Source organism: Stomoxys calcitrans, chromosome 5 (genome assembly GCF_963082655.1).
Source record: "Stomoxys calcitrans chromosome 5, idStoCalc2.1, whole genome shotgun sequence".
In the NCBI taxonomy this organism is placed as follows: Eukaryota; Metazoa; Arthropoda; class Insecta; order Diptera; family Muscidae; genus Stomoxys; species Stomoxys calcitrans.
Window position 1 is genome coordinate 24,877,361 of NC_081556.1, and position 23,297 is coordinate 24,900,657.

The 23,297-nt window shown below is 39.4% G+C and overlaps 1 protein-coding gene across 1 annotated transcript; it reads right to left on the reverse strand.

The window, feature by feature from the left end:
* Nucleotides 1-400: 400 nt before the first annotated feature.
* On the reverse strand, nucleotides 401-6,044 carry LOC106090263 (toll-like receptor 7). The gene has a single exon (XM_013256398.2). The coding sequence runs from the start codon at nucleotides 5,230-5,232 to the stop codon at nucleotides 724-726; it is 4,509 nt and encodes a 1,502-aa protein (XP_013111852.2). The 5' UTR covers nucleotides 5,233-6,044; the 3' UTR covers nucleotides 401-723.
* Nucleotides 6,045-23,297: the final 17,253 nt, after the last annotated feature.

A 23,297-nucleotide genomic window follows, 5' to 3' on the forward strand; every position in this document is an offset into this window, starting at 1 on the left:
ATTTAACTTCTTACCCACAATAATTTTGTTTAAGCATTGTTTGTTTGCAGCTGGAAACACTTGAAAATATCTTACGTACATTTGCCTTCCACTTCCAACTTTCAAGTGAGGAGGGTTTTTTTTTTGTGAAATTATAACTCAGGGATTTTTGATTTTTCGTTTCAAATAAAATTTCTCTTTAATTTAATTTATGCATTATCACTTGCTTCTCTTCATCTTCGCATTCTTTATCATAATAGTCGTCGTTTTCATGTTTCGTTTTTACAAAATACAAACTTAAAAATAAACTTAAAATCATAAAACAGGAACCAGTCCTTACTTTTTACAAAACTTATCTTTCAACTCTGGGTGTCAAAGTCCTTGTCCTCGTTCTAGTTGGTTGTCTGTCTGTCAGTCAGTCTGTCCGTCAGTCGATCTGTCTGTCCCTTGGTTTGTCTTTCGGTTCTCACATCATTTTCACTCTAACTAAAAACTAAGCCATAAAATTAAGTTTTAAAATTCAGTACTTTTTCTTGTTGTTTGTTTTGTAGTTGGTTTTTTTTTAGTTTTTTTTTGTTGTTGTTGTTATATTTGTTAGTGTTAGTAAAAATTATTTTTGCACTATGACTATTAAAATGAGTTTTAGTTTTGTTTTTGATGCTGGGTTCGTGTTTTGGGGTTTTGAGTTTTCCTCTTTTTTTTTTGTTTATTTTTCGAGTTAAATAAAAATTTATGGAAATAGAATTACACTAAGTATGCCTGTAAATGGGGTCCTTGTTGCTGGCCAGGCTGTATTGTTTGGTTGTTGCTGGTGGAGGAAATTGTTGCTGTCGTGCTTGTGGCCGCTATAGGTGCTGTTGGGGGCTGTTGGAGCTGTTGAAGCTGCTGCTGCTGCTGCTGTGAATGTTGCAAGGTTTGTGCTCCACTATGATCACCACTGCCGCCACCTCCACGCTGTTGCTGTGGATGCTGTTGTTTTGGATTTTGCTGTGGTCGCCATGTCTGCGACATATTTGGATGATGCTGTTGTGGATGGTGCACATTGCGATGTAGGCTATTGATGCCCTGCACCCCGCCTGATGGTGAGGGCGAGGCTGGGGGCATCATCAGCATTTGCTCATTGTCCAGCGTTGAATAGTCCGACTCAATGCTGGAGTAGATGTGCTCGGATGGGGGCCTCTGCACATAGCCCATTGGCACTCCACCGCTTGCATGTTGGTGATAATACTGCGCTGCTGCCGACGACTGTTGCACGGCATTATTTGGATGTAGATGAGTGCTGGTTGCAGCTGTCGGGGCTGCCGTTGCCCCCACATGATGCAAGGTGCCTATGTGATCGGGCCCCCTTCTCTGGGGTCGCGGTGAGGGTGTCGCTGTGGTGGCTGAGGAATAATGCTGTTCACCTTCTCCTTCGGGACAGTAGGCGGGCGGTGGGGCAGGTCTGTACAAAATACCGGGACTAGCTGGCTGCTTGATGCGTTCATGATTGTGGTCCAGGGTGTAGTTGTTGCCACTCCTGTAGTCTACGGGCAGGGCATAGCGTAGTTTTTCCCAGAAATGACGATCACCCCTTCGTATGTGATGCACTGCTGTGGTTTTCAAATAGGGCAACAGCTCAATGTCATTTTCTGCCTCAAATATGGCCTCGGGCTCCTCGATCAGCACCAGTTTTTGGGGCCTTCCCCTTAAAGCATCATGCAGGGCCCTTCGTAGTTCGCAACGTGACCATTCGGTTTGCAGAAAGTTGCGTGTCAACAAAATCACCACTCTCCTTGAAACTCTTGAGGCCTCTAGAATTTGGTAGTGGGTGGCATCGTGTGACAAATCCCTATGCTGCAAACAAATACGCAGAGGTGGCCTTCCCGTCTCCAGCTCAGCCACCAGATACTGACCCACAAACTCTGAGTCTTTGGCCGAATGCAGGAGTATGGCATCGTACAGTTTCTCAGACTCCTCGCAACGTGGCCCAAATACTCGCACACCATAATGGGCAAATAGCCAAATACGTAGAGATTCACGAAACACAAAGATGATGATGACAACAATGAGGAGGAAGACCAAAGCCAAAGCAGCTGCCAATAAAGGTATGTACGTTTTGGGTATGCCATGCTGCAGCATTGAGCCGCCAGCATAGTAGTCACTGCAGGCGGCTGTTACATTAAAATCCAATTCACGTTTTCTGCCACCACCGCCGCCCCCTCCACTGCCCATGTCACTGCGTCCCGAACTTGAGTCTTCCATGCAAAAGATATCCTGGGAATCTTGTACTATCACCGCATTGTCAGCCACATATGAGGTCAACTCTTGCAAAAATTTGCAACGACATGACCAGTGATTACGCCCCAAGGCAATGGTGCGTAAAGTTTTGAACTGAGGCAGCTGCAATTGCCATATGGGCAGAGTCACCAGGCGATTGCCATCTAAGCGTAGAACCTCCAGCGACTGCAGTGGAGCCAATGTGGCATTCTCTATGGTTGTCAACAGGTTGTTGTGCAGGTAGAGCTCACGCAAAGCCGACAAATGCTCAAATTCGTAGCCTTGCAGCGTTTGCATTAGATTGTCCTCCAAGTGCAGTGTCTGCAACGAGATGAGGCCGGCGAATGTGCGATTCTGAATGCTGGCCACACGACTGGCATTGACAAACAATGACTTGAGGTTCTTGCGCCCAATGAAGGCATGATTCTTCAAAACGGGGAAATTATTGCCATCCAAGTACACGACACTCGAATCCATGGGCACTCGACGCGGCAGCTCCATTGTCTGCTGGCCACCGCAGTCCACAACATTCGTGGACCATATTTGATCATGATAACATGTGCAATTGTTGGGGCATGTCATCTCGCAATCACAGGCATCAAAATCACAGCAATGGCAGAGGGCAAAACAATGCGAGTCATAACGACACAGGAAATCTTGAGACTTTAGCGAGCCCAATGGCCGCACGGGGGCACCTCGGGCATGGGGCATCACACACTCGATGTTGTGTGAATCCATAACGCGCGGATGTTGGCGTGTGGTCAGGTTGTTGATGCGCTGAAGCCAATCCATGGTGCAATCACACTCGAAGGGATTGCCGCCCAGGTAAAATTCGGGCAGAGCCTTATTCGGCCCCACTGGAGCCACTCTCAACTGTTGCAATTGCAATTTGGCCAGGGCATTAGCATATAAATCGACACGAGCCAAATTCACCTTATCGACAAAAGTGTTCGGATGAATGCTGGAGATGAGATTGTTGTTGATAAACAGCAACTCCACAGTATTTGGTATAGACATGGGACCTATTTCGGTGATGCGATTGTGGCTGGCATCCAAAGTCTTGACGCGTATCTCCTCCTGCAGTTTGTAATAGTTGCCCAGGGACTCAATGTAATTGCCATGAATATCCAGCCACTTGAGATTGGCCGGTATGAAGGCATAGTCGAACCAAACCAAATGGTTTTCGGAGAGATTTAGCCACAGCAAAGACATTAGGGTGGCAAACACACCATTGATGTCCGAGACGAAATTGCGATCCAGGCGTATGGCCTCCAGCTCATAGTTCTTGTCGAATGAGCCACGCTCAATGCTTTGTATGCGATTCTTGGCCAAATTCAAGACACTGAGGCGGGACAGGTCGGCAAACATGCCCACCGAAATGTTGCCTATCTGATTGTCAATCAGCCGCAGACCGGTGAGCTGGTGGAGATTCTTGAAGCTGTCATTGTCAATGGTGCGTATTTGATTTTCACCCAAATCCAAAGTGCGCAGCATGGAGAGGTCTTGTATGGCCCGGGGCACCTCATTCAATTGATTCGAGCTCAGATCCAGCTCCTTGAGATCGGAACAATTTTTGAAGACATTTGGTTCGATGACACTAACCAGGTTATTGTTCAACGTCAGCTTGGACAGAACATACAGGCCATTGAAGAGCTTGTCATCCAGCGTGTGTAAACGATTCTCGGCCAGGTTGAGGGTGTGCAGGTTGTACAAAGGCAGGAAGGAGTCTTCTTCAATGTGGCCAATAGAGTTGTTGCGTAGATTCAGGTTTTGCAAGAAGTAAAGCTCTTTGAAGGTGCGAAAGTCAATGCGGGTCAAGGCATTATGGGCCAAATTGAGCTCTATCAAGCGTATGAGGCCAGCAAAGGTGGTGTTGTCTATGTGATTGGAGGTCAATTGATTGCCAGACAAATCGACCACCAGCAATTGTTCCAGGCGATGGAAAAGTCCCTTGGGCAGCTCGTACAGTTCATTGTTTTTCATGTGAATTTCTCGCAGCTCCTTGGAACCAGCAAACAGACCCTCGGGCAAGGTTTCCAAATGATTGTTGCTCAGGTTGACAATGCGCAGCGAGGAGAGGCCAGCCAAGGCCTCGCCCGACAGCTCCGAAATGTTGTTATTCTGCAGATTGAGGTGTTGCAAACGTCTCAGCCGCGATATGCCCCAGGACTCGGTGATGGAACGTAGCTCATTGAAGCTGGCATCCAGGGTCTGCAACTCACTGCCGCCATTGCAATTCATGTCGGCAAAGCCCAGATTCTCGGCAGCCCTTATGCGATTGTGGGTGAGATTCAAGACCTGCAGGTTACCCACTGGGCACAGGAAGCCAGGTGGCAAAGCCCTCAAATTGTTATCCGGCAAATGCAGTTCTGTCAACTGCTTCAGACCATTCAGCGAGTCGGGAAACAGCTCCAAAGTCTTGCTGGGACCCCACTCCGAGTTGTGGGTAGTAATGGCCAGTGTCTTGACTGTGTTCAAACCCTCAAAGGCATTGTTGGGTAATTGCAGCAGTTTGCACGAGGTCAGCCTCAGCTCGTCCAGTGTTTGCAAACGAGCAAAAGCCGCTTGCGGCAATTGTGATTCGAATAAATACAAATCACTGCATCTTATCTCCAGCTGACTAAAGCCATCAGCACCTTGTAAATCCAGTGCCAGCGAACGTTCGATGAGACGTAAATTACACTTAACCGAAGTGGTGCCATTGTACTGCCAGGAACATTGATTTGTGACCGCTGCATTTGCAGCTGATGCCGATGCCGATGATGGTGTTAACGATGATTCGGCGGATGTGGCAGTGGCCAAAGCGGCTACTTGACCAATATGCGATGAGGACGAGGATGCTGCTACTGCCTGATGGTATCCCATATGCAGTGTTATGAGCAAGAGCAACATGCCCCATAGTCGGCCATGCAGGCTATTGTGATGGCCTAGCCAAAGTTCCATATTGCAAGATTTCAAAGTGCCCATGCTGGGGACTTTGTAGAGTGGTTTTAACATGGCCTCTCGCAGCCTAAGAGCAAGGGCTTGTTTTTTTTTTTTTTGATTTTCTAACGAATTTTTGTGTTTAGATTTCTTTGAAGTTGGTTCAATTACAACACATTTGCATGTTTTTAGGGATTTTTAGAGATTTGAAGATATTCATTTTTGTTTGGTGGTTTTGTGGGAGGCTTTTGTTTCCCTTCGATTTTTTTTTTTCTAGTATTGTGTTTCGAATGGGGGGGCAAAAAGCTTAGGGAGTTCACTTTGCCACTTGCACCAGAGCGGTGGTGCTCTCACATTGTATTGGCTGTTTTGCTACAGTTGTTGGGGTTTTTTCAACATTTTATCACTTGCAATGGTTTTTAATGGAATTTCTCAATTATTTTTTCCCCTACAATTTTCTTTTCTTTGTTTTTGGAGATTTTCCCACACATACACTTTGGATGGCAAACGTTCACTTATATTTTTGAACAATTTCTTCGTTTTTTCTATTAAAAATTTCGAATTTTCCTTAACTTGGTTGGGATTTATTTTCTTTTTTTTTCTTTTATAATTCCTTTTTCGTGTTTCACAATTTTCTCATTCGTCTTCGTCGTTGTTGTCGAACTTTTTCACATTCGTTATGCGATTTTTCTTTTGTGTACACTGTGTGCGTGTGTTTGCCTTGAATGTGGTGTGTTGTTCTTTCCTACTTGGCGTTATAGGAGTTTGTTCTACAAGACCAAAAAAAACCGATTTTTTCATTACTTCCACTACTACTGCTGGTATTGGCTACTAAACGACATTACGAATGTAAAATTTTTCCCGTCATCACACGTCCGCTCTTTTAGATGCTCGGACTCGAACTGATTTGTGAAGAATTCAGACAAACATCAAGTATGCCCATCAATGGCTGTTATTTCCAACTACTCCTATTGCCAGACTTCGTTTAGCACGAGTGTGTGTGCCAGTGCGAGTCCAAAAAATTTTCACTCGTTATATGAAACGATGACTAAAGTGGGAAGAGCACTCAGGCCACAGAGAGATGGAAGGCGAGAGAGAGAAAGAGAATAGAAATGAGCGAATTTATAAAGGGCGAGTGTTAAATGAAAGAGCCATACGGCATGGTGTTGGCTATCAAATAACTTAAACTTAAGTTTTAGGTCTAGAACAGTTAAAGGAAATGCCAGAGAAAAACAAAGTCCTAAATTAATTTGGCCAACAAAATTATATAAAAATTATTTTTTCCACATTTAATTATTATATAGTCTTTAAATTTATTTCTTAATATACCTCAGCTATAGACTTGTAACTTTTGTAATACCAGTAAATACACCTGCCATTGAAATATTTATTTTGTTTAACAGTTCTCTTTGTGTAAAAGTGGCGCTTTTAGTGTAGCGGCAATTGTAGGAACTAAACCAGAATCCTTTGAATATGTTTGAATTGTTTACATCAAATGGCCTCTCTCTCTCTCTCCCATCATCTCTGAGAGAGTATACATATCCCATATTTTAGTACTGAAATCAAACACCTCAAACAAAAATGTCGCTAATTTACCCAAATCATATGAGAGAAAAAAAGAGAGTTTAACTTTTGGGAGAGCATAACATGATTTCCACTCATTTCCATGCTCTTCTCTTTGAGTGAAAGAGAGGCCATATTTAAGAGAACTTCTTGTTTAGCACTATTTACAAGAAAATATTTTTCGTCTTTAATTTTGAAATGAACCAAAACAATTTAAAGGCAATATGCATGAAATTGAGGCATTAAGAACTTTAATATTTTGATTTGTCTTGCTGAATGCTTTCCATGCCTGTTTAGACAAATACACTTAAATGTGTAAAAGGGTATTTTCGATGCCCATATGAAGTGAGGCATTTTAAATCTTTAAGAAATCAAAGAAATCTTTACCATGACCTTTGATTTAACACATATTTCTTGTTTTCACACATAGTTTTTAGTTGCGAGAATACGGATTGGTGAACATTAAATGGAGCAATACATCATAGGGAAGCTGTATCCAAATTTGAAACGATTTTAATAACATTTAGTCAGATGTGTTATAAAACATTCTGCAACCACTTTTGTGCAAAATTAAAGTTACTACGGCTCTAAAAGTGTAAACCGAGCGATGCACACATATGAGAGCTTAGTCTAAATCTGAACGGATGTTGATGAAATGAAGATGATATTACCTAATTTCATGAAGATCGGTAACAAATTTTCTGTGGCCGATGAATCGTGGGACTTGACTGTAAATCTTTGATATTTATTGACTCTTTGTTGACCAGTGGGTATTACCTTCAACTAAACATGTGTGTCTCGATAAGACATACTTCAGTATATTCTTCTCTTTAAGCCGTATGCCACAGGTTTGGACAATGATGATCTTCGATTTTTATATCCTACACCACTACTGTGGTACAGGGTATTATAACTTAGTGCATTTGTTTGCAACACCCACAAGGAAGAGAGATAGACCCATTGATAAGTATACCGATCGACTTAGAATAACTTTCTGATTCGATTTAGCTGTGTCCGTCTGTCCATGTTAATTTGTGTACCAACTACAGGTCGCAATTTTCATCCGATCGTCTTCACATTTGGCAGATAATTGTTTTTCTTTGTACAGACAAAGCCTATTGAAATTGGAAAAGATCAGTTCAGATATGGATATAGCTCCCATATATATGTTCGTCCGATTTGCAGTAATAATGCAATAAAATGGTCATTTGTTAACCAATTCTCTGGAAATTTGACAGGAATGATTATCTCTTGACTGTTAATATTACTTGGTGAATTCCATAGAAATCGGTGGAGATTTAGATATAGTTGTCATATATGCATATCGCCCGATTTTCACTTCTGGAGCTACTGCAAGCGCATCTATTGACCAATTTTGCCAAATTTTTGTACAACGCTTTACTCGACGATTTCCACAATATCTGAGGAGTTTGGTAGCAATCGGTTCGGATTTAGATGTTGCTTCCATGTATATGCTCGTCCGATTTTGAGAAAAATTGCATTAAAATGCTCATTATGACTCTTAATATTACTGGCCGGGTCGATTTTTTCTTTTAAAATTCGTTGAAAACGTATACTACATACAATTCTAAGAAGTATCTCCGAAGAAACCATGTATTTAAATTAAATCCTAATCCGCACCTCTCGACTTCAACACTTTTTTCATCTTCTTTCGATATTTCATATTTGTGTGATCAAAGTACAGGTCTTTCATCGAATATGAAATTTTTAGGCTCTAGTAGCCATAACTTTGGTCCGATCTTTACAAAACTGTGCACAAGACGTCATATTTAATATTCCAAAATGTGCGCATAATTTTATCAAAATCGGTTTAGTTTTAGATATAGCTCCCATATAAACCTTTTATCCGACATGACATTTTTAGGCTCTAGTAGCCATAATTGTGGTCCAAACTTTACCATATTTTGCACAAGACATTCAACGTAATATTCCAGCATGTGCGCACAATGTTTTTTAAATCGGTTCAGTTTTAGATGTAGCTCCCATTCATATCTTTCATTCGATATGACTTTTTATGGTCCGATCTTTTCAAAATTTTGCGTCAGGTATTTCTTTTTCATCCACACAATTCGACCTGGCCTAATATACATATTTTCTTGATTGTCTCGATATTCTGAATCGGTCAAATAATGTCCGTCTGTCTGTTAAATCCACAATAGCGTTCAAACGAAAGAAGATAACCTCATAAAATTCTGCACAGATACTTCTCATTTAAGTAGGTCGTTGGGAATTGAAAGTAGGCTTTATTGGTTCCGATTTGGGTATTGCTTCCATATCCATTGGTCCTTCGACTTGAATTATTAAGCCTGTGAATGCCGCAATTTTTATCCGATGTGGCTGAAGTATTGCAAGTAGTGTCTTGTTATGACTTCCATCAATCGTACGGAGTACTTTCATATAAAACGATCTCTCGATTAGGCTAGACCCCTAGAAGCTTCCATTTGTGACTGATTTGGTAGAAATTTTGTACATAAACTTCTCATGTGCCTTCAACTGTGATGATTTGTAAAAACTTTTTTCAGAGTCAATGGTGGTGGGATCCCAAGATTCTGCTCAATTAGAAAAATATGCGTTATTGGTCGGACATCAATCCACAATTAGCCGCCTCGGTCGTGAGTTTTGACCAGGGTTGCGGATTTAGCCCTCGTCTCCGACCCCGGTTGGGAGTCGAAGTTCATTAAGCCGGAGTCGGAGAGCAGTTCGGAGTCGGGGCAAGTGTATTCATCTCCGAACCAAACTTCGACTCCGGTTCAATAGTCCGACTTCGACTCTGGCCTCAAAATCTCGACTCCGCTGCCCTGGATTTGACGCCGTTAGACTATTTCCTGGGAGTCCACGAGAAGTCTACGATCTGTGTCAAAAAGCCATAGACGGTTGATGAACTTCGTACGAATATCGAACGAGAAATTGCAGCAGTATCGACCGATGTATGCTTGAAAACCGTCAAAAATTGGGTTCAGCGTCTGGACTTATGTTATGTATGGTTTGCTTTTGAATAGACTGCTAGAATTCTTCTGTTTCTTCCGAAATTTGGCAGGAATGATTTTCTCTTGACTCTCGATATTACTGGTGAATTTTATAGAAATTGGTTCAGATTCAGATATAGCTCTCATATATATTTATCGCCCGATTTTCACTTCTAGAGCCACTGCAAGCGCATTTATTGACCACTCTTTCGAAATTTTGTCAAACGCTTTTCTCGACGATTACCACAATATCTAAGAAGTTTGCTCGAAATCGGTTCAGATTTAGATATAGCTACCATATATATGCTTGTCAGATTGTGGGTAATTTGCAATAATGGTGTCATTTGACAACCGTAGTTATTGCAGTTTGAACGGATTTGCTCGAAATGTGATACTGATTGTTTAATAACCCATCTGAAAATATCCGCCGAGGTCCATCAAAATTAGTGCAGAATAAGATATAGCTCTCACTTTTTACTTTAAGGGTAGGTGTAGGGTACCATATAGTCGGCACCACCCGACTTTTGCCTTTCCTTACTGGTTGGCATAGCTTCTCACAAATATTGCCAGCATTGGGAGGGCATAACCACCGCTGAAAATTTTTTCTGACTTACTCGCCAGGTTTCGAACCCAGGCGTTCATCGTCATAGGCGAACATGCTTGCCTTTGCGCTACGGTGGCCTAGAAATCCAGTTTCAATAAAATCATTTAAATATAACTTCAATCAACAGAATATTGTTATAAATTTGGTATTTAGAGACAATTTCATTAAATGCCTTTCAAGAAAATTGTGGTACAAGTTTTTTTGGACCACCGAAGGATGGGGTATACTCATTTTGTCATTCCGTTTGTATCACATCGATATATCCATTTCCGATCATATAACGTATAAATATTCTTGATCGTCTTAAAAATCTCAGACGATCTAGCCATGTCCGTCCGTCTGCCTGTCTATTGATACCACGCTACAGTCTTTAAAAATTGAGATATTGAACTGAAACTTTACACAGATTCTTTTTTTTTTTTTCATAGGCAGGTCTAGTTTGAAGATGGACTATATCGGACTGTATCTTGATATAGCCCCCATATAGACCGATCCGCTAATTTATGGTCTTAGGCCCATAAAAGCCACATTTATTATCCGATTTTGCTAAAATGTGGGATTTGTGTTAGGCCCTTCGATATCCTTCTTCAATTTGACTCTGATCGGTCCTGATTTGGATATAGCTGTCATGTAGACCAATCTTTCGATTTATGACGCATTTATTGTCCGATGTCGCTGAAATTTGAGACAATGAGTTATGTTATGCCCTTCGATATCCTTCTTAAGATTGGCCTAGATCGGTTCAGATTTGAATATAGCCGATCTCAAGATTTAAAGTCTAGACCCCATTAAAGGCGCAATGTCCGATTTTGCCAAAATTTAGGACAGTGAGTTGTGTTAGTTAAGTTAAGCCCCTCTACATACTTTTTCAATATGGCACAGATCGGTAAGATTTGGATATAGCTGTTATATAGACCGACCTTTTGGTATAAGGTTTTGATCCCATAAAAGGCGCATTTATTGTCCGATGTCGCCGAAATTTGAGACAGTGAGTTGTGTTGGGACCTTCGCCATACTTCTGCAATTTGGCTTAGATCGGTCCAGATTTGGATATAGCTGCCATATAGACCAATCTCTCGATTTGAGGTTATGGGACCATAAAAGGCGCATTTATAATCCGATTTCGCCAAACTTTGGGACAGTGGGTTGTGTTGGGACCTTCGACACACTTCTGCAATTTGGCTTATAGCTGCCAAATCTGGGCCATAAAAGGCGCATTTATAATCCGATTTCGCCGAAATTTGGGACGGTGAGTGGCGTTAGGCTCGTCGGCATTTTTCTATGACTTGGCCCAAAACGGTCCATGTTTGGATATAACTGCCATACAAATCGATCTCTCGCTTTAAAGCTGTGGGGCCATAAAATACTCATTTATTGTCCGATTTCGCCGAAACTTGAGGCAGTGAGTTGTGTTAGCCCATTCACCATCACTCTTAAAAGAGAAACCGTCCAACAACTTGAGAAATGCGATCTATGGTGTAGGACATATAAGACTCGGCCCAGCCAAACTAATCCCACTAACCATTTCAAACGATAATCTGTGGAATATGAATGGAACACTTAAATTAATTAGTAGGCAGGTAAGACAACAAAAACTACCTCCCCATATACATATTTCTGATCAAGTCCATGAACCCTTTCCTCCTAATCCCTTGGCGGTATATAAAACATAATTTGTTGTTTTTGTCAACTGCTGATAGATTTGAAACATATTGCCACATTGTGTATTAATCACTAAATGAAATTTAGAATCGGCAATCTAAACATAAATTCTCCAAACTAATCCGCTTCCAAAAAACCCTAAAGAATGAACGCATATTCTTAAAAAACAAAGCCAAGAAGTTTCAACGACACCTCACATGTGCGGAAGAGTTCTGATGATTATTTTTAGACTTTTGAAATTTTATTCTTCTTTTTTTTTGTATTGCTCTCAAAGGGATTTTGTTAAATACAATTTTTTTTGTTGACTATCTTGTTAGTGTTGCTGTAGAAGTTCATATAAAATGTTGTAGCCTGAATGAGATATAGATAGTGTTGTTCCCGAAACCACTTGAGATGATTTGGAAGATGTGTATTTATAATGGAATGAAATGAAATGTTCCTTCCCAAACAATCGTTTGGGTGTTTTTTTTTTTTTTTTTTTTTTTTTTTGTTCGTTTGGTCGAGTATTCTGAGTTGATGATATTTAAATTCCCTTTGGCATGCTGAAGGCACGCGTTGTGATTCTGTTGTGGGTGATTAGGGTGAAAATATTACAGGAGGAAGTCTTTGGAAGAATGGGAGCAATGTCCATAGCTAATATTAGTTCATAAAGAATGAGTTTTTCCTTTGAAAGGGCACATGAACCATAAAGTGTTGCTAATTAAAAGGGATTTAATAAGTTGAATGAAATTGGAAAAAGAGTTTTTTTTTACACAAAAAAAAAAAATATTTAAAAATATAATTAAAAATCCAAGGCGCTGTAGCCCCATCAAATGCATTTTTTGTACTAAATCATCCAGAAGCAAGTATGTTGCTCTTATTTGTTATGAATTGCTCACCAATTCTCTCTTGAGTTTTTTTGATCTGAAATTCTCAAACATGTTGTACTAAATTCAAATTGTAGTTTCTCTTTGCCTGCAAAACCAACTCTTTGCCTATTTTAGCTCATTTTAAGGGGTTTGTTTTTGGACAAGCAAATGCCAACTCTCTCTGTACGACAATGTTTGGAGGTTGTTTGATGCCTGTGTTTTTATGCTCCTTATTATTTAATAACAACCTTTGATGGAACTGGTTCAACTTGTTCAAATTAATAATAAGTTCCCCGCAAATCCCCGAACGGACGGACGGACAAATGAACGTACATTGTTTGGGCGACGGACGTACCCATAGTGCAAATGTGTTTTTCACACTGGCATGCCAAAGTGGCCGGCCAACACCAATGGTGTTGTTACAACTTTAATGGGTGCAAGAATCCACAGCATTTTCATAGAAAAATCTCAACAAAATGTGTGGTTGTGGAAAATTGCTATTTGTATCAAGTGATGGAAAACTGGATGAATTTCATGCAGTTCAGGGGATAAAAAAAAATCGAAAAAAATGTGCAAAACAATTTTAAAGCCTGCATTTTGATTGAGCCTAAATATAGCCTAATGGAGTGTTGCCATTAAAAAAATATTTTCAGAGTGGGAATAGTTTGAGAAAATTATTCGATTATTTTCTTGATGCTGGTTTATTAAAGAGAAAGGAAATTTGATTCAAAGAAATATACGATAGTAAATTTTGCAATTGAATAATAAAAGAAATGTCTTTAATTTAGTAACTGGATATTAATGTTGAATAAATTTTAAATAAAAAAATTATTTAATATAAATTTTGGAAAATGTAGACGACCTTCAAATTGGAAAATTTTCATTCATTTTATTTTCTTTCCATCGACGGTATCCTTCCACAAATGAATTATAATCAAGGTCATTTTCTATGCAAATAAAATTTTGGAAAACATAATTACGAGGCAAAAAGTCATATCAAAAAACTTTTCACCGAATTAAATTAAATTCTTTGTACTTAAATTATTTCAAAACATAAAATGGTAAAATGAAAGCGATTTTTTATATTGGGTTGCCCAAAAAGTAATTGCGGATATTTTATATAGTCGGCGTTGACAAATTTTTTCACAGCTTGTGACTCTGTAATTGCATTCTTTCTTCTGTCAGTTATCAGCTGTTACTTTTAGCTTGCTTTAGAAAAAAAGTGTGAAAAAAGTATTTTTGATTAAAGCTCATTCTAAGTTTTATTAAAAATGGATTTACTTTCTTTTAAAAAATCCGCAATTACTTTTTGGGCAACCCAATAGTTCTGCTTAACTTACAATTATAAACACCCAAATTTGGTTTTTGACGAGTAATTCCTTGAAATTTTTTACTACAGAATTGTATGCAGCAATTTGAGTTTGGAAGTTTAATTCGTCAAATTGGGTGATTTGTAAGGATTTTCTTCAAATTTCATAATGTTTGTACAGTTGTAATAATAAGATAAGTTTTTACTTTAGTTTCAGAAAAATAGAAATAGAATTTTTTTAAAAAATTTCCTAAAGAATACCAGAAACTTTTTATATATCTTTTTGCGATGATCAGTTAAAAATAGCTGTTTCTCGAGTATTTTGGGAAAGGGGTAGACTCCCAAAAATTGGTCCCGAAAGTGGGTATCAATTCTTGCTCTGCCCCCCAATACCTTTAATTTAAGCTTCACATTGACATGGTCGGTAAATTGGGGATCGGGGTGGTCCCCCAAATCCTAAGCCTGGAAAATATATCAGCAACGTGCTCTATTCTCATATATCTATATATCATTTATTTGAACCCCATATTGCCATTAATCTCAAAATTGGATATCAAATTCGTTTTCTAATCTTTCGATATAGCAGGCATATAGACCGATCTCCCGATTTAGTGTATTGAGAAATTTGGCAAAGCGAGTTCTGGTACCTTTTTTGTTGACCTTTTGGTACTTTTTTTTTGTAGCGTCCAAATCGTACCATATTTGGATATAGCTGCCATATAGACCGATCTCCCAATATGGAATATTGATCTCATAAAAGGAGCACTTTTCATCCGATTTTGAACAAATTTGAAACATTGTGTTTCTAAAGTTGTTTGGAAAATATTTTACCCAAGATATCTGCAAAATTATAAATACCCAGCTTTTGGGTTTAAATGGTTAAATACCCAGGTATTTACCCAATTTAACGGCTAAATACCTTTTGAGTGAAACTTCGCACTGATTTTTCTATTGTCCACAGGCAGGTTAAGTTGGAAGAAAGGCTATACCGGACTGTAACTTGATGTAGCCCCCATAAAGACCGATCCGCCGATATAAGGTCTTAGGCCCATAAAAGCCATATTCATTATCCGATTTTGCTAAAATTTAAGACTGTGAGTTGTGTTCGGCCCTTCGATATCCTTCTTGAATTTGGCCCCGATCGGTCCAGATTTGGATATAGCTGTCATATAGACCGATCTCTGTATTTAAATTCTTGGGCCTATAAAAAGCGCATTTTTGCCCGAATTTACCAAATCGGACAAATCGTTAGGCCCTTCGACATTTTTCTTCAATTTGCCCCAGATCGGTCCAGATCTGGATATAGCTGTCATATAGACTGATCTCTTGGGCCCATAAAAGGAGCATTTATTGTCCGATTTTGCTGAAATTTTAGACAGTGAGTTGCGTTAGGCCCTTCGACATTCTTCTTCAATTTGACCCAGATCGGTTCAGATTAGGATATAGCTGCCATATATACTGATATCTCGATTTGAAGTCTTGGGCCCATAAAAGGCGTATTTATTGTCCGAGGTCGCCGAAATTTGGGACAGTGAGTTGCGTTAGTCCCTCCGACATCCGTCTTCAATTTGGATCAAATCGGTCCAGGTTTGGATATAGCTGCCATATAGACCGATCTCTCGATTTAAAGTCTTGGTCCCATAAAAGGCACATTTTTTGTCAGATTTCGACGTTATTTGGGACAGTGAGTTGTGTTAGGCCCTTCAGAATTCTACTACAATTTGGCCCAGATCGGTCCAGATTTGTATATAGCTGCCATATAGACTGATATCTCGATTTAAAGTTTTAGGCCCATAAAAAGCGCATTTTTTGTCAGATTTCGACGTAATTTGGGACAGTGAGTTACGTAGGGCCCCTCGACATCCTTCCTTAGTTTGGCCTAGATCGGTCCAGATTTGTATATAGCTGCCATATAGACTGATATCTCGATTTAAAGTTTTGGGCCCATAAAAAGCGCATTTTTTGTCCGATTTCGCTGCAATTCGGGACAGTGAGTTGTGTTAGGGCCTTCAGCATCCCTCTTCAACTTGGCTCATATCGGTCCAGACTTGAATATAGCTGCCATATAGACCGATATCTCGATTTAAAGTTTTGGGCCCATAAAAAGCGCATTTTTTGTCCGATTTCGCCGTAATTCGGGACAGTGAGTTGTGTTAGGGACTTCGGCATCCTTCTTCAATTTGGCCCATATCGGTCCAGATTTGAATATAGCTGCCATATAGACCGATCTCTCGATTTAAGGTTCTGGGCCCATAAAAGGCGCATTTATTGTCCAATATCGTCAAAATTTGGGACAGTAAGTTACGTTGGTCCCTTCGACATCCCTCTTCAATTTGGCTCAAATCGGTCCAGGTTTGATTATAGCTGTCATATAGACAGATCTCTCGATTTAAAGTCTTGACCTCATAAAAGGCGCATTTATATTCCGATTTCGCTGAAATTTGACACAGTGACTTATGTAAGGCTTTCTGACATTGGTGTCGTATAATCTTCAGATCAGTCTATATTTGGATATATTTTGTTCTACAAAATTGAAAGATGACTTGTACTTATTAGACCACTCAAATTCCATGCCGAAATTGTTCCAAATCGGACCATATTTCGATATAGCTGTTATAGGGGCATAAATTATGCATTTTTTTCCGGTCTGGTATTGTGTCTGGTATACATTGATTACTCTCAAACAACTATTTTACTTAATTTGGTCTTATTTTGGTCATATGAAACACTCTTAACCTTTTCGTTCTTTATGTTTTGGAATTTGAAAATGTGAATTTAAATTTTGAATCGTCTAAAATCTATTCGCTCTATACGCTGCTCAATAATGCATACCAAAAGTTCGACTTAAATTATTTTGCACCTTTTCGTCAAAAGCCGAGTGCATGGTAAATTTCCTCCATGGTTTCAAATATCTAAGGAAAGCTTAAAAAACATTGGCCAACAAAATAACAAACGTGATGAGCATTCAAGCTGAATGAAATGTAAACAAACATTACAAAAACCAGTTTTGAATGCTGTAATGGGAGAGAAAAACGTGGAGCTCTTAGGCAGCTTTAGGTCACCAGGGATAGAGAAAATATCCAAACGAAGTCAAGCTGATCAACAACATGATCTAAGTTAGAGTTAGAGTTTTTGAGAGAATAAACAATGTGGCCAAAATCCAAGTCAAAGAGATTTTGCTTTATATTGGCCTTGCCTGCAATACCAGACAATAGTTAGGCCCAAGTACTTGATAGACAATGACAAAATCCATAAATGACCAACATTAAGAGGAGGTTGCCATAATTAACCACATTAGGTCATAATTTACACCACAATAAAGGGTGCCGGATATTAATTCATGGCCGACTTAAGTGTCGTCGTCATCTGAAGAGCAGCATTGAGCCCACCCACTTATCTGCGGCCAATTGTTACTGGTGGTAATTTAGCTTCGCCGCCCTGGGGCAGTACGAACAGAGAAATGATCTATTATCCACGCAAAACCAAAAAAAAAAATATTAAAAATGAACATAAAAATTTTCTCCCGCCTCTGCTAGTTAAGGTAATAAAAATAAATTTTCTTACATTTTTATTACCAAAAATTGTTGGAAATTGTTGATGTTTGCAGTGCGCTCTTGGACTTTATTTGCTATTGTATTTGGTTTTCATTTTCATTCGTGCTGCGTTTTTCCTTTTTTCGCTCGCCAGCTCGCTCATTCATTTTCATTGGATTCATCATCGCGTCTTAAGTCTCAAAGTTGATGCCTTTCATTTGGCCACAGCGTTCATGACTTTCAGTGGCCTTTCTTGCCGTTGTTATGTTCTCGTAAGAACATCGCATTTACGCGGCGTTTTTATGACTTTGAATAAAATTCGTTTTCGTTTTTATTATGATTTTCTTTTATTGTTTTTCCATTTACATACATTACCAGACATTAAAATAATGTTTAATTACATTAAAAATGACATAATATTTTGAACCAAGCGTAACCCAAGAGCTATAAAACACGAGGCAATAGGCAGCCCCACTAAGTCCACATCAAAACAGTTGCCACTTAATTTGAGGTGCAGGAACTGAAGGAGGCACAACACACAAATTCGTCATGATTATCGCCTCAGTGGCCAACGGGGTCACTTTTTGAAGTGGACACAGCGGCTAGGCTCACTGGCTATGGCCACATTTTATTTGCTTTTATTTATTGTTTAGAGTACATATTTTCTAGAAAATTTTTATGTTCATAAATATTATAATCTAGGGGTAATGAAATTTCTTTAAATAAAATTAATATTCGTCATAGGGCAGATGTCTATTTGTAATGGGCTTTTGAACATACAGCTGTGAAAGGAAAATGAAAAATTGTCGTAAGCGTAGATTAATGTTTGTCCAAAGTTCGGCTGGACCGACACCATGATTATATTTCTTAAGCTACATATATGTCCAAATATGTGCGCATACAGAAGATACAAGAAATTCTGTTTAAGAAGTCTGTTTAACTGTTATATCTTAACTTTGGAACTTTGACCTTTGGATACTCACCACCTCGGATATATATGGAAATCATCTTTCTTCATAATTCAGTGAAAAATCCATAATTTATGCCCCTATAGTAGCTTTACCGAAATATGGTCCGATTTCGACCAAATTCGACACGGATATTGAGTGGGCTATTACGTGCAATTCATTGTTCAATTTTGTAGAACAAACTATTGGTCTTTTTGGTAGCCATATCTAAATATAGACCTATCTGAACCATAAACGACACGGATGTCGAAAAGCCTAACATAAGTCACTGTGTCAAATTTCAGCGAAATCGGATTATAAATGTGCCTTTTATGGGGCCAAGACTTTAAATCGAGAGATCGGTTTATATGACACCTATATCCAAATCTGAACCAATCTGGGCCAAATTGAGAGAGGGCTGACCAAGGGCCTAACACAACTCACTGTCCCAAATATCGGCGAAATCGGACAATAAATGCTCTTTTTAGGGACCCAAAACCTTAAATCGAGGGATCGGTCTATATGGCAGCTATATCCAAATCTGGACCGATCTGAGCAAAATTGAAGAATAATGTCAAAGGGCCTAACCCAACTCATTGTCTTAAATTTTGGCGAATTCAGACAATAAATTCACCTTTTATGGGCCTAAGACCTTAAATCGAGAGCTCGGTCTATGTGACAACCATATCCAAATCTGGATATCTAGGGGCCTAACACAACTCGCTGTCTCAAATTTCAGCAAAATTGATTATGGGCCTAAGACCCTGGGTTAGGTTAAAAAGAGGATGCAGATATTAATCCGTCCCATGCCACTATGGACATACACCTAAGCCAGTAATCGGTTTGCTGTGCACTCTAAAAACTATAAAGAAACCTCTCAAAATAAAATTTTAAGTTAGGAATTCCGTGCTACTTACAAAATCCTTAATTGTTTTCAATACCACTCCCCTAAGTTGGTTCATATCTGATATTGTCTCCATCCAAGTGCCGGTATCTGTTAGACGCGAAAGCCGGGCAATGACAAAGGAAATGCTCCAACGTCTCATCATCTTCCCTGCATGCTCTACACATGCTATCACTTGCCGCACCGATTTTATATAAGTGAGCTCGAAGTCCTATGTGTCCCGCTATGATACCAATAGCTATACTGACCTCCTTCTTGCTTCCTTTCAGTAATAGCCTCGTCTTCTCACGATCTGGATGCCTCCATAGTATTTTCGCCGTCCTACCGACCTTTTCGCTGTTCTACAATGTTGCATGCGCATTAGTCGCCCACTCCCTTAACCTGGACTGCATCGACCCGAAAGGCTTCGGGTTTACCAAGTTTATTGGCGGCAATCCTCTGGCCTTCACCGCCAAATTGTCTGCCTAAGACCCTAAATCGGCGGATCGGTCTATATGGGGGCTATATCAAGATATAGTCCGATATATCTTCGAACTTAACCTGCTCATGGGCAAAAAAAAATCTGTGCAAAGTTTCAGCTCAATATCTCTATTTTTAAAGACTGTAGTGTGATTTCAACAGAAAGACGGACGGACGGACATGGCTAGATCGTCTAAGATTTGTACGCTGATCAAGAATATATATTCTTTATGGGGTCGGAAATGGATATTTCCTTGCAAACGGAATGACAAAATGAATATTCCCCCATCCTTCGGTGCTAGGTATAAAAACATGTGAAAGCGTATAAAAACATGTGAAGTCCGGCTGGGCCGAATCTTGGAAACCCACCATCATCGATTCGGCTGATATTGACCGTGCTAGGTACAGCTGTTGGAAGTTATAGCAAAATTTAACATGCGAAATTTCAGCCAAATCGTAATAAAATTGCGGCTTGTAAGGGCTCTAGAAGTCACATCGGGAGATCGGTTTATATAGGAGCTATATCTTCATTTGAACCGATTGCATTGCAAATGGGCCATTTGCAATCCCCCAACGACCCACATCAATATTTAGTATCTGTGCAAATTTTTAAGCGGTTAGCTTCCTGCGTTCGACCGCTATCGTGATTTCGACAGACGGACGGACAGACGAACATGGCTAGATCGACTCAGTCTTAGACGAATATTTCGAGGTGTTACAAACTGTGTTGCCACTCGAGAAAATTATTTTCTACCAAAATTTGAGAAAAATCCTACCAAACCCGACCAAAACCTACCAAATGTTCTACAAGCTAAAATGCGATTTTTTAAGCCCACCACCACCAAGAGTTGGCCAATTGACCGTTCCATCTGCAGCCCACCAAATGATATTCCTTCAACCCTATATAGAAGACATAATAGATCGTTATATTCATAGACGATCTAGACATGTCCGTCTGTCTGTTTGTTGAAGTCAAAATCCAAAGTTCATAAATGACCTATATCTTGATGCAATACCCTATATACCAAATTTCCGATTCAAGGGTTGTAAATGTTGTGCATTTACAACCATTTGCGACGTTACAGCGAACCCCTTAATATCTAAGTATGAATCGGATCTAACCTAATATCCCTGTTTTCCGCTTTTTTTACCAAGAATTAATGACATTTGGAAGAGATTCCTTAACAGTCATACCAGTTACAGTCAATATCATAATTTAGCCCCTTTTTCTGAATTTTGAAACAGTGAGACCCCTTGTTACAGTATTTAGCCCGTCGACATTCATGGTTTTATTCTTCACGAATACAAAAAATCGACAAGAAGTGAAATAATTTTGACTTATCCTCGGCAACTTTATTAGCACACAAAAACAGTAACACGGGTTACAAACAGAATGACGAAATTTGTATCCTATGGTGGAGGGTTTAAAAATTATGAGTTTGAATAATAGTGTGGATAATTCCAACTCAGATGCTTCCCCATCTGCTGCTGCAAATATACTTCTGCTCTCTTTTCTGCGCTCAACTACAGTCTATTTTTACCTTTCCAACAATGCGACAGGCTTCAACGATGTGGTTGATAGTTCCTAAGACAAGTATTCAGCAAGAACTGCATTATTGCATACTGTGCCTCACCTTGTGCAATCCGTAGGACTTCTTATGATATTCGAAGCAAAAAATTGATCCCCAACAAAGCACCTTCGAGTTCGGACAGGCTTCAACGATGTGGTTGATAGTTCTTAAGACAAATATTCAGCAAGAACTGCTTGCTTGTATACTGTGCTTCACCTTGGGGAATTTGTAGGAATTCTTGAGATATTCGAAGCAGCTGGAGTCTAGTACAAAGCTGCATGTCTGTGGTTCCAATCAGCCTCATCCAGTGTACTAGTTTTCCAATCAGTAGTTGCCATTTATGAATTCAAGACCTGTACCATTGGTAGACCAAATGACATGCTACTTCAAGCCACATTTCACCTTTACTAAATGGTTTCCTTTATTGACCGTTGATCCCCAAAAGATATTAGTTTGAATCGGCCTATACACCAGTCTGTGCCATCACAATCTGGAGAAGGCGCTGAAAATTTCTTAAGGAAGCCGAAGTTTACCAATGACAGTACATCAAGCATCACACTCCATATGTTCCTAGGAATGCAGAACTTTTCTTATCCATTAGTTATATCTACTACTCCTCAGATTGATCCCCAACTGCTGCTGTCAAAGCACCTTCGAGTTCCGACAGGCTTTATCGATGTGGTTGATAGTTCTTAAGACAAGTATTCAGCAAGAACTGCTTACTTGTATACTGAGCTTCACCTTGTGGAATTTGTAGAACCTCTTGAGATATTCGAAGCTGCTGGATTCTAGAACGAATGCTCTTCTCTGGTTCCAATCAGTCTCATCCAGTATACCAATCTTCCAATCAGTAGTTGAAAATACGTATTGCACTCCGTTAGTATGCCATTTATGAATTGAGGTTCTTGGACAATTCACAACATTGTATTGAAAAGGCTAACATCTACATTCGGGGTTGCCTTTCTCACTCACTCTTTCAAGCAACAGACGGTTCTCAGTTTTTTATCAGTTTGGTATCACATAATACATAAGACCTAACTTCGATATTGATCGCTACAGAACATTGTCAAGTGAATGATAATCAGAAGCCTCTTAAAGTCATATATGCGATAAAACTATTTTCCTTAAAATATAATTTATGGTGTTAAACATCAGTAAACACCTCCAAAACAATGAACTTATGCAGGTTGAACAATCTTGTGATCGATCTATATGAAACTTAATGGAGTCAATGGACATACATATGTAATCAAATACATTCAATACTGGACACATTAGATTTTAAGCCTTTTACATAGTGTTTCATTTCCCTAATCTTCTTTGATTCCCAACAATAATATGGCCTTTTAAGTCCCGTACAAAATATTCAATGTATTGTTTTTTAACCGAATCCTCATACTCCTCATCACTTGCAAAGGCATTTGCTTATTATCTGTGGTGTGTACAAGAATTTAAAGGCAAGGCTTGTCTCATGAAGATGATTGCGGTCGATGTCTAAAGGTTATCAGCGATACAAGAATGCTGCTCGCTTGTTGGTGCCACTGCTGAACACTGACCGAGCTGATATTCAGTCAGCCACAACGTCTGTCTTGTCCATCCTGCGGAAGAATTAAGTATCTAACAAAAAACGAGAAATATTACATTGTTTCCAGAAAATAACTTAGTTTATCTTTTTTTTATGTAGAAATCATTATGGTGTGTGTGCATGACAATTTTAATACTATTTTTCCTTTTCTTTAGTGTTTTTTTCAAT